The 12,733-nt window shown below is 46.5% G+C and overlaps 1 protein-coding gene across 4 annotated transcripts in view; it reads right to left on the bottom strand.

Moving 5' to 3' along the window:
* The window catches only part of FBXO31 (F-box protein 31), a 44,355-nt gene that overhangs the window by 29,008 nt on the left and 2,614 nt on the right, over nt 1–12,733 (bottom strand). For 2 of the 4 annotated variants that reach the window (XM_072731374.1, XM_072731375.1), the window contains exon 2: nt 2,323–2,394. In XM_072731374.1, the coding sequence (XP_072587475.1) occupies nt 2,323–2,394 (72 nt within the window). Of the gene's footprint in view, nt 1–67; nt 2,107–2,322; nt 2,395–12,733 lie in introns of those variants that run through there. The other 2 variants (XM_072731376.1, XM_072731378.1) reach the window with 2 other exon arrangements.

Here is a 12,733-nt window from a genome sequence, read left to right as displayed (position 1 = left end):
TGGCCTCATCCCCTCTCCCTCACCCCACTCCAGCTCACCCCCAGCCACTGCCCACCTGCCTGCCCACCTGTGTTCTTCGGCACAGCATAACTGAGTTGAGTGAGCTTCATGGGGGCCTTAGTTTCCACATCTGCCCCCACACCCGGGAGGTATTGGCACCTGCCTTCTTCCAGATGCTGTCTTGAATGCTTACTCAACTCCTATATAGAGAACTGTGCTTTCAAACTATTTTCAGATGATACTGTCAAATGACCTAACAAATTCAAGCAGTCCAATGATAAAAACTTGAATAGTAGATACTTCTAGAAACCAGCTGACTGCCCAAAAAAGCCAGGATACCTTTGTTTCATGTCACACACAGAGACTGCTGTGGACAGAATGGGGTCCTGCCCCAGCACTAATGCTGATAGCCAGAGTTAGTCCCTCCCTCCAGTTCCACACTCTGGCTGGATTAAGATACTGAGCTCTGGGCAACCATAGAGGAACAAAGGGTGGAGCCAGGGCCATGTGGCACCCATAGAATGGAGGACAGGAGACAGGGGGCAGAACTGGCTTTCTGCTTCTGGAATCTGGGCTTTGCAAGGTTCAAAGCAGTATTGTTCTGGCTGCGGAGATGAGAGACAGGAAGGGATAAGGCTTTCAGGATATATGACTGCTAGGGCCCCCTAGACCCACGTCCCATGACACGTGTCTTTCTAGGCTGGTAGAAAGTGAGGCAGAAGCAAAAGAAGAAAGCCAGGGTATCCCTGGGTGGTGCAGCGGTTTGGCGCCTGCCTTTGGCCCAGGGCGCGATCCTGGAGACCTGGGATCGAATCCCACTTCGGGCTCCCGGTGCATGGAGCCTGCTTCTCCCTCTGCCTGTGTCTCTGCCTCTCTCTCTCTCTCTCTTTCTCATGAATAAATAAATAAAGTCTTAAAAAAAAAAAAAAAAAAAGAAGAAGAAAGCCAAGTCTGAGTACCCACAGAGAAGGAGGAGCTGGCAGGTCGTCAGCAGTGGGGGCCAAGGCCAGGGATCAGGAGGGTGTGGGGGGTCAGAGGGCACAGCTGAGCTGTGCATGTCATGAGCACCCTGGCACCCCAGAGGAAGGCCCATGAAGAACCTCCAGCTTGCTGGTGGAAAAGCTCCCCAATGTGAGCACAAATCCTAACTCAGAACACCAACCACCTCACAAACCCAAACTGCCACGGATCACAGTGTGGACAGAAAGAACTAACAGGACGACGACGACATCCGCCACATCCAAGGAGGAAGCACTGCCAGTGCCTCCCACCTAGCCAGCTCTACATGGAAGCTCCATGCTCCCCTGCAGCCATGTGAACGAGGGACATCTCAGAAGAGAACCTGAGTGACAGACCCGCTAAGAACGGGGACATGGAAAGGCAGCAGCCCATGCCCCCGACCCTGGAGCAACTTTCAGGCTGTCAGCAACCTGCGTCCTTCTGAGTCCTGAACCAGACATGTTCCATGTAGACTGTGGTCTCAGCTCCCAGGTCTGAGCACCCTCGAAGGAGCACTACCGGCTCTGCTTTCAATGGAGAACATTTCCAAAGAATGTGAATCTACCAAGAATCTAATCTAGCAAGATGGATTTAAGATGAAACCTTAAGGCCCTTTTAAGAGCAATAAACAGTCTACTTTAGGCCAAAGAGAACTGGGTCACCGTCTTACTCCCCTCTTTGATCCCCAGCCCTGGGGAGCTAATACTGCCCAAGACAGCCACTGAGGGGTGAACCCACAAGCTTCTCCCTGCGGCTCAGTGCTGGGCCATAGCTCCTGAGTGGTGTCAGGCCAACAGCGATCTTCACAGCCTCACAACAGGAAGTGGGGTCTGAAGACTCGACCCCACTTGGCAATAGGAGACTGCAGGGCAGACAGAGCCCCAGAAGGGGGACCTGGGGTGGGGCTGCAGGGAGGCAGGGTCTGAGGAGGCCAGCCCCACTGGCCAAGGAAGCCTGCGGGAACGGCCAGACTTCTCAGTGAAGCTGCTGTCCACGTGCCCGGAATCCAGACAAAGGGATGCCTCTGAAGCACCCCAGGGTTGTTTTCCATACAGCCACGTTTCTCAGATCTAATGGTCTTCAGCACCTAACAGAAGACACCATTACCTGTGAAAAAGAAAGACGAGACACCCCCAGAGACCAAGAAAAGGCCCCCCACCCTTAGTGCTGCAGCTACCAGCACTGTCCATGGTGCATCAGCTACAACACCGGGGATCTGAGGAGGGAACAAGGGCTGGGGGTCCCATTCTTTGAACTCCTATCATGGGTGCTCGTTCTGCCTTTGGAACAAAGGGGACCACGGATGGCAACAGGGTCACTTACGCTTGGCATAGACATCTCGACAAGACACACCGGTGATGTCCAGCTTCCGCAGGTTCTCACAAACGCCATACTCTGTAACAAGAAACATTGCTGGAGATCAGAGTCAAAAAGTCACAAGACCACAAAAACAGACAGACCAACAGAAGGGAGGGAAGGAGGAGGGGAAGGCGCAAGCTGAAGTCTTGGCCCTGTCTTCCCAGGCAGAGCCTTTCCCTTGCTGGGGAGATTTTGTGGGACTTCCACATGCCGTCAGCACCCGCACTCACCAGTAAAGCCATTATTCTATGTTTAGACCACACGTGACAAAACAACTATCTGCACTGTCTATTGTGATAAGCTCTAGAAACCTAATCGCACAAAACCACAGTCAGACAATCCCCAGCTTATGAAGATGGCACAGCACAAACTCAGCGGTCCAGAAACATGTTTCCGTGGAAATGAAATCATTCTTGGTGTCAGAGTCCCATGAAGTCCCCCTGAACCTGCACTGTGGCTCACCATGCTACTCGTTCCATTAAACAAAGCCACAGGCCCGTGATGGAAGACCAAGTGAGAGCCTGGAAGGAGGAGCTGCATACTCATGTCCCTCTGGCACCAGGGCCCCTAGACCCCAGCCAGCAACAGAGATCCTTGATACCCTCTCTGCCTCCCCATCCTCGCCTGGCTGACCGTACCCTCCTGCTTCTTCCTCCCCATCCCTACCCCAACCCACTTTTCTAAGTCACCCACCGCAGCTTTCCAGTGGAAACCTCAGGTCCTAAGGGTTGGGTCCAGCAGGCTTTGCAAGGAAAGCATGTACTGAACTAATCACCACAAATCCAAGACTTCCAGCAGGCCAAGGGCTACAGTGATGTCACATGCCTGGTACCAACCTTTGCATGGGCCAGGCACCACTGCATTTGACCCTACTGGCAAGCCTGAGAGAGCTGCTACTGTCTTGTCTGTTTCAGTGAGGATAAATCACAAAGAGAGGCCCGTGGCTTGCACAAAGGACCAGAGTTTGTGGTGCAGGACCCCCAGGTGAAGCCTGGATGGGATGCCTTATTGTGGTAGCACAGCCCTAGCATGGAGTGTGCTCAGCAGCCCCCTGCCCAGGCCCTCACACAATCCCCACCAGGACTCTCCCTGTGCTCCTCCGGGGTGCAGGTGTTCAGCTGGGGCTTCACAGGACAGCCACCTCTGTGATCAGCACTACACCTCCATTACAGGAAGGGGCGCCAAGGCTGGGCAAGGCTGGCATCTTGGCAGTCCACCTGAAACGTGTACTGATGAGGTATGGCCAACAGTGGCCGAGGGTGGTCCCTTCATCACGTCTCTCCTGATGGTGCCTAAATCCTCCCACGGTCTAATCTGTTTTTTTTTTTTTTTCAACAGAATGGATGGTATTAGCCCAAATGCTTCTGTGAACTGACAGGTTTCCCACAGTACACCAAGTAAAGCTCCAGATGCACACAGAGGGGAGAAGGTATTTGGGGCGAGGCACCTGCTCAGCAATGTCTCTCCCGACAGGGCCTGCCTGGAGGACACCTGCTTTTCTCTTCCTCCTCTGCTGATGAACAGACATGAAGTTAAAGACTCCTAAGCCATAAAATCACGGCCTTGCTCACTATTGGGCAGAAAAATAAAAAGTATATGTTTTATCCTGCTGCCAAGAAGAATATGGACTCCATTGTGGAGGATAATGCAAGTGGTAGGAACCTGTGAGGACAGATGGATAAAATATGCTGTCTGTGAATCTGGGGAAGGGACACAGCAACACCTGCCTGCAATACAAGTCTCAGCATCAGAGAGACCACCACTTATCAAAACCCGTATCAAAACCCCATGGAAAAGAAAAAAAATAAAATAAAAAACAAAAACAAACAAACAAAAAAACCCCATGGACCAACTGAATGGGCCACCCCCCCCCCCAAGTCAGTAGAACACACTGAAGCAACTGGTCTATCCCGCTCTCACTAAGGGCTCTGTTCATATTCTCTATCTTCACCATCTCCTGCTGGCTCTGCGATGTCCACGACGGCCACGTGGCTTCTCCTGAAAGTCCCTGGTCAGCGGTCACTACTTTGGCTCTGTTATTTTTTTTTAAAGATTTTATCTATTTATTCATGACAGACACAGAGAGAAAGAGGCAGAGACACAAGCAGAGAGAGAAGCAGGCTCCATGCAGGGAGCCTGATGCGGGACTTGATTCCAGGTCTCCAGGATCACACCCCAGGCTGAAGGCAGCGCTAAACTGCTGGGCCACTGGGGCTTCCCTGCCTGGCTCTCTTTAAAGACACTTTGGCTTTCTCTTGTGCAAACAATGCACTTCAAAATTGTTACTGCATAACAAGGTAGAGGCTTCAGTTTGTTTCCAGGTGGTTTTGAAAGGATAGCTCCCCTTCTCGATTCCAGCATGCTACTGCGGCAAGCGCTGACAGACAAGGAAGAGTTTCTTACTATCTCGTTGACAAAGTGCTGTGACAGTGGGGAAGAGGTCTTCTCCTCTGAACTGCACTTTTTTAATATGTGTGACTCTCAGTGCCAGTGGTCAAGTATGGGGCACAGCCCTGAAAATGCATCCAGGCGTGCTCCTGAGGCTGATGCACCTGGAAGACCATAGCCAGGCCTTTGTGAAGCACTGGTATTGCTCCTTAGGCATTTCTCTGGGCCCAGGCTGCTGACCTGCCCTCTGATTTTTGTTATCAGAGTCCAATGCACACTCCAACCTGACAGTAACAATGCTTCTAAGTGGCTATGAGGATTTTAGCCAGGATGGCTAGCTCATCATAAATTTCTGTCCACTGTGTCAAGAAATGGTATTGCTCATATGGCACAGGATGTGAAGTTGCACAGGCAGATAAAACATCCACAAAAACACCATGAACAATCAGAAAAAAGCAAAATTAGGATGTAGTGCTAATAAATGGAGCAATTTTTAGTAGGTTTTCCTTAATGTTCCCAAAAGGTCACAATAAAGGCACCAAAGAATAATGTCATTTTTACCCAACTGTTCCTACAAGAACTGTCTGGTATTTTCCACCTGACGGGAAAATCTTTTTTTTTTTTTTTTAAATAGGGGCTAAGAACAGTGCCACATCCTCTAATTGTTCTATAAACGTTCCCATAAGTCATCAAGGGAAACTGCTCTTAAAATAACTTTAAGGTGGGACGCCTGGGTGGCTCTTTTCTAGGGGTGTGGTCCCAGAGACCTCGGATCGAGTCCCACATCGGGCTCCCTGCATGGAACCTGCTTCTCTCTCTACCTGTGTCTCTGCCTCTCTCTCTCTCTCTCTCTGTGTCTCTCATGAATGAATAAACAAAATCTTTAAAAATAAATAAATATGTAACTTTAAGGCCGTACTCACCAGTACCATGTATCTTTCCTTCTAGAAAAACCACCAAGTGTGAACTCTACCGTTTGGCACAGATCCTGTCTCTGATGACTAAAAGCTAGCATACCACACTCTGCTGCTTACAGATGCTTCCAAAGTACTGGATTTGGTGTTACAGGCTGTCAATTCAAAAAGTTTCCTTGGGGGCGCCTGGGTGGCTTAATGGGTTGGGTGTCTGCTTCCGGCTCAGGTCGTGATACCAGGGTCCTGGTATCAGGTCCCACATAGGGCTCCCTGTGGGTACCCTGCTTCTCCCTCGGCCTCTGTTTCTCATTAATAAATGAGTAAAATTAAAAAAAAAAAAAAAGGTTCCTTGATGGGGCCCCTGGAAGCTCATTTGGTGGAGCATGTGACTCCTCATCTTAGGACTGTGTGTTCAAGCCCCATGACAGGTGCAGAGATTACCTAAATAAAAATTACCAAAAAATCCCCGCTAATCTATTATAAAAAAGAGCTTAAACAATTCTTTTTTGAAAGTGTTTACTCTAAAATGAAAAAAAAAAAAAAAAAAGGCTGAGAAAGGAGAAAAATAAGTAAGCTGGACTTGAGGAAATTTCTAAAATGAAATGGTTCCGCTGTGGAGAACAGTATGGGAACACAGAATTACTGTAGGACCCAGCTCTCATTCTGCTATGGCAGGGCTCCCAAGGAGTTGGAAGGGGGCACTCAGGTATTTCTGCACCCGTGCTCTCGGCAACAGCCTCCACAATATCCAAAAGGTGGAAGCAATCCCTAGTGTCTGCTAGCAGGTGAACCCATAAACACAACATGGTCCATCCACCTGATGGAATGTTATTCAGCCTTAAAAAGGAGGTAAACTCTGTTACCTGCTGCAGTATGGATGAACCTTCGGGACATCGTGTTCAGTGAAAGAACTAGGACCCCACAAACAAATACACTGTGTCCTGACTGTAGCTGGGGTGTAACCAGGACAGAGCTGTGCGTGGGCAGGATAAACAAGTCCTAGAGGTGGACTGGGGGCAGGTGGGAAGGGAGAATGGTTGCACAAGTGAATGTACTCAATATCACAGGACTGTACACTTAAAGATACTCCATAGGGTTAATTTTTATTGTATGTATATCCTCATAAGAAAAAAATTAAATTGCCACTTCAAATATTCCAATCAGAAAATTTCCAAAAAGCTATTTGAAAAATGTTTTGCCAAGAGGGAAGAACAGGGTAGTACTCTGGCTCGAGTCAAGTCAACATGTAAGCCTCTTGTGATCTAACTGCCTGGGGCTGCCAAGTGCTCCTCACTGTTTCTCGTCCAAGGAGCCCGGGGATGTGGGAGGGGTTCTAGTGAAAACTGTCCTCATAGCACATTTCTGATCATGCATAACTCTGATTAGTTTCTATGGGGGGAGTCGGTTAGAAGTTTCCTCTCTCTCCCTCCCTGCTGCAGAACCCCACAGACACACCTCAGCTTGAGGCCCCTTCCCTGGAAGAGAAGGTGAAGACCCATGACTGACATATGCACACATGTCGGAGCAGAATGTGGCAAAGAAAGTGAGCACTAGGGACCCCTGGGTGGCGCAGCGGTTTGGCGCCTGCCTTTGGCCCGGGGCGCGATCCTGGAGACCCAGGATCGAATCCCACATCGGGCTCCCGGTGCATAGAGCCTGCTTCTCCCTCTGCCTATGTCTCTGCCTCTCTCTCTCTCTCTCTGTGTGTGACTATCATAAATAAATAAAAATTAAAAATTAAAAAAAAAAAAGAAAGTGAGCACTAGTCTCCTGCACACTGCATCGGTACCGAGAGGCTGCCAGAGGGGACCTGGTCTCATTCTCCAGGTAAATGCAAAACTGGATAGGCACAGCACTAAGACGCTACCTGCAGCAAGTTGGTGAGCATACAAGATAAATCTGGTTCTCTCTCAACCCTGGAGAGAGGTGGATGGCAGAGATGGGAGTCCACAGGCATCACAAAAGCATGGAAGAGTCTTAGATAGAAAAGCAACATGGACAGAGACTCCACAGCAGACTTTTTTTTTTTTTTTTTTTTAATGATTTGGGACGCTTGGGTGGCTCAGTAGTTGAGCCCGATGTGGGACTTGATCCCAGGACCCCGGGATCACGACCTAAGCCAAAGGCAGACGCTCAACCACTGAGCCACCCAGGTAACCCACACTTTTACTTTTGAGGCTTAAAAAAAGTCAAAGGAAGGGGCAGGGGCTGGTGGGAGAGAGGACCTCCCCCTCCTTTAAAAAAAAATAATAATGTACCAGATCTGGAAAAACACTCTGCAGCATGCTCATTTTAGGATGGGAAGACTGTAAAACCCAAAAATTGGACATAACCTACAGGTGTCTCCTATTAAACACCTGGACTATTTGGGAGGCTAAACAATTCTCCAGGATGGCTGAAACTGCCTACAGGATTAATGTGACTCGTTCTCAACCAGTTCAGTTCACACAAAGATAAACAGTCTCTGTGCCAGTGGATGCTGTGAGTAGCTGCACTCTTCCAGCATGAAGACTCTGACCCCAGTCCAGCTCCCATGACATGCACCTGCTGGCCAAGGGACACCCACTCCAGCTATGCCCATCTGTCACCCTGAGACACCCACCCTTTCTGAGTGTGTGCACACCCACTGTCCCACCACCCATGTGTGAGACCAGGAAAGAAGCCTGGAGCCTGACTCTGCCATCATCCGCCCCTAGAACGTTGTCTAGGGTTTCTGACCCTTCCTGCTCCTCGGCTAATACTCCACACACAACACAGGCCTGGCCCTGCTCCGGTTTACCAGCCTCTCCGTCGCCACCAGGTGGACAGTGATGGGATCGCTGGCAAAGGATGCTGACTCATGGGTTCCAAACCCTGCCCATCTCAGGAAAGGGCCTTCATTTTCCAAGAGGACACTTGTTCCTCTGCAAAGTCCCAAAGACACCTTTGTGTTTACATGCTCTTTAGAGCCAGAAAGACAAACCCAGAGCCTCAAATGCATTACGTAATCATTTTATAAACACAGGAAAACAGTAACAATGGCAGTGCCTGGTCCTCTAACAACCAATCCATTCTTTTTGGCAAGGTACCAGTGTCTGTCTAATTAAATATGGTTGGGGGAAATCTTTACTGGATGTTCTCTGGGTACCAGGCTTACTTTCTAGCTTACTTTTTTAAGTTTGACAAAAAGGAGATCTGAAAAATGCTCCCCTATGAGGCACCACTGTCTACCCTTTCCTCCTTGGTAAGGGAAAGGAAGAGGTTTCTCTATAAAGCAGCAAACGAGATTCATTTTGAAAAAAAAAAAAAAAATAGAAAACTGCAGTCCTTTCAAGTGGCAAAGTAGAAGAAAAAGATAAAGGTTTAAAAAAAAAAAAAAGATAAAGGTTTTCCCTCAAGTTCTGAGATCCTGCTCCACATCCAGGAAGGGGGCTGGCTTCCCCTTCTTGTGGTTAAGACACATGCATTACTACCATGTACAGTTTGACCACCTGCCAACCTGCCCACCCCACCATCAAAACCAGTGGGCTTAGTAAATCCACTTTACAGGAATCATAAAAATCCCCAAAGCCAACCTTAAAACGAACAACTTGCCCAGTTCACCTCTTCCCAAGTCGACCCTCCAATTTCAGTTGTATTAACAAAAGCTTCATTTCTCACATTTCCCATCAGCATATCATATAGGACAGAAACTGTATTTCCCTCTGCTTGCAAAAACAGAATTAATACTGGTTTTTAATCCTCCATTTCTGTCATAAAGATCACACATTATTGGAAAAGGATTATTCCTAATTATGAAAGAATTTAAACACATTTTAGACTTAGATCAAAATATTATGCAAATATCATTCTATGCATCAAAAAACTTACCACAAGGAAAGAAATGGGCAAATTATATATTATAAATTTAAAAGCTGACACTGACAGATACTAACCCAAATATATGAATTCCTTGTCTGAGTACTTCTAAATATTAGGGACACCTGGGTGACTCAGTGGTTGAGCATCTGCCTTTGGCTCAGGTCATGATCCCAGAGTCCTGGGATAGAGTCCCCCCACCCCCAATCGGGCTTCCTGTAGGGCACCAGCTTCTCCCTCAGCCTGTCTCTGCCTTTTTCTCTGTGTCTCTCATGAATAAAATCTTTAAAAAATTTTAAATATTCCTAACTCAGTGTGGAAGGAGAAAATACATGTATGAGTGTTTCCTTTGTTTCTAAATTTGTCTTTTGTTATTATTTGAATATTTTTATTTAAAACCATGGTCTGAACATAGATTTCAAAAATCACTGAGTAAATGGTGAAGTGTTAATGAAGAAAAGCCTCGTCAGGGTCAAAGGCAAAATAACTCACTTGGCTTCTACCCTCAGAAGTCTGAGAAATGATGACTTATTTATAGCCCCACATGCAAGTAACTGCAGGCGGCCCGCAGCCAAAGGAGTGATGCATCAAAAAAAGTGTTTACCCTCACCCTGGCCTGCGCTTGCCCCAGAGGCTGGGCATGGTTCAGTTGGTTTCCTGTGAGAGGATAAATATCACCTAGTTGTTCTGTGCTCACCCCAAAATCAGAAGCACAGACTTAGCTTCTCACTAGCAACCTTTCACCTGTCCAGAGATATACCACTGGAAAATATTTAATCCAAAAGATCCAGCACACAGTGGGCTACAAAGGCCAAAGTTCTATAAAAATAACTGATTTATTGCTAGGACACTGGAAATTGTGAGCTTCTGACAACATATTATAAATAGAGCTACCCCGTTTTAAGTTTCTAGTGCTACCCCACACACACCTTCGCCCCATGCAAAATCAGCCAATCATTTTAGGAAGGGCTCTTAAACATGCATACATTGGCTGCACCGTGAAAAGCCAATCATGGTCCCAAATTCTTTGAAGCGATAAAACACAGGTGTGATATTCTCTTTCCCACTCCCATTTTTGTAGCTTGTTTTTTGCTCTGGAAAATCCAATTATCAAAAGACAGGGAGCAAATATGTAAACAGGCAATTCACTAGTTTTACTCATCCTCCCAAGACACGAAAAACTGGAGACACCATTATACCCATCAGGACTGGATGGGACACAGAGGTTCCAGTTCCAAGACACTTAAGAGGCTAGGACAACTCACCTCCTCAACCAGCCTGAGATTTGGCCTCCTGCTCACCAAGGCTGGGGGGCTTTGGTTCTTACCTAAATGTACTTGAGGCATTGGCCTTCTCAACACTCACCTTAACCCAATCTAGTTTAGGAAAGATGAAACTTGGAAGCTAAAAGAAGCTCAGACTCACCTCATATATGACTGTTCTTATATGTAGAATGAGACAACCCTAAGGGACATCTATAAATACCATATGGGATCGCCAGCCAACAGATTTTTGACATAGATGAGCTAGAAATTGAAGCTACCAGAACGAACTACTGAAACTGAAGACCTAGCGACCATCTTCATAACCTTTGGATGAAAATCATTCCTTAGGGGCAGTGGCTCAGTGGTTGAGATCCTGCCTTCAGTTCAATTCATGATCCCAGAGTCCTGGGATCAAGTCCCACATTGGGCTCCCTGCAAGAAGCCTGCTTCTCCCTCTGCCTGCGTCTCTGCCTTTCTCTCTCTCTCTCTCTCTCTGTCTCATGAATAAATAAATAAAATCTTTTAATAAAATAAAAAATAAAAAATAAAATCAGAAAGAAAGAGGAAAGAAAGAAAAGAAAGAAAAGAAAAGAAAAGAAAAGAAAAGAAAAGAAAAGAAAAAAAGAAAGAAAAGAAAAGAAAAGAAAAGAAAAGAAAAGAAAAGAAAAGAAAAGAAAAGAAAAGAAAAGAAAAGAAAAGGCAGCCCGCCCCAGTGGCTCAGTGGTTTAGCACCGCCTTCAGCCCAGGGGTGATCTTGGAGACCTGGGATCGAGTCCCACATTGGGCTTCCTGCATGGAGCCTGCCTCTCCCTCTCTCTGTGTCTCTCATGAATAAAAAAATATAAATCTTAAAAAAAAAAAAAGAAAGAAAATCATTCCTTAAATCCAAAATATGTAAATTTGACCAACATTGTAACTTTCAAAAAAGTCATTATAAATGAGGTTAAATTGTAAATCACTATAGGCTACTAAAGGAAATGTCTTGCAACATATTAAATCTATCTGGACTAAATAAATAAAACCCACAAATCAGTAGAAAAAAATATAGGGTAGAAAGTGGGCAAAAGATTAAGGATAAACAAGTAAGAAAAATCCAAATTGCCAATAATGGTATTTTTAATTTATTTTTTTTAAAGACTTTGTTTGACAGAGCACGCAAGCGGGGGGGAGCTGCAGGCAGAGGGAGAGGGTGAAGCAGGCTCCCCACTAAGCAGGGAGCCCGACGTGGGCTCGATCCCAGGACCTGGAGATCATGACCTGAGCCTAAGGCAGATGCTCAACCGACTGAGCCACCCAGGCACCCCTAATAATGATATTTTTTTAAATGTGCATCCTCACTAATTATCAGGCACATGCAAATTAAAATATATAAATATGGATTGTTTGGAGTAGAGAGAATTAAGCAGATACTGGATTAAAGGGAATAACCTAGAGTAGCTGGACCAGAAATGACAGCTGCTTTGTGATAACATGATGCATATTAAACATTTGCATGTCACCTTTTCTGACTTTCCTGTTCATGCTCCAGTATCAGGAGGGAAAGCAGCTAAAATCACTACGGGAATAACCAGGCAGTAAAAACTGCAGAGCTCACAGCCCACCACCCCGCAAGCACTACTTCTGCATGTATTCTATCTGCATTCAAACAGACATAGAGATTGTTCACTATACACTGTCTTTAACAGAAAAAAAAATAAAAATAAAGGTAGGAACAAAGTGTGGTCTTTTCAAATTATGAACCACCACATAGCATTTAAAAAGACTGAACAAGGGCAGCCCGTGGCTCAGCGGTTTAGCGCCGCCTTCAGCCCAGGGCATGATCCTGGAGACCCAGGATCCAGTCCCGCATCAGGCTCCTGCATGGAGCCTGCTTCTTCCTCTGCCTGTGTCTCTGCCTCTCTCTCTCTCTCTCTATCATGAATAAATAAATAAAATACTTAGAAACATAAAAAAATTGAAAAATTTTTTAGA

Source organism: Vulpes vulpes, chromosome 12, assembly GCF_048418805.1.
Source record: "Vulpes vulpes isolate BD-2025 chromosome 12, VulVul3, whole genome shotgun sequence".
Taxonomy (NCBI): domain Eukaryota; kingdom Metazoa; phylum Chordata; class Mammalia; order Carnivora; family Canidae; genus Vulpes; species Vulpes vulpes.
The sequence above is the reverse complement of the archived record's forward strand: the minus strand, read 5'-3'. Positions and strand labels throughout refer to the sequence as shown.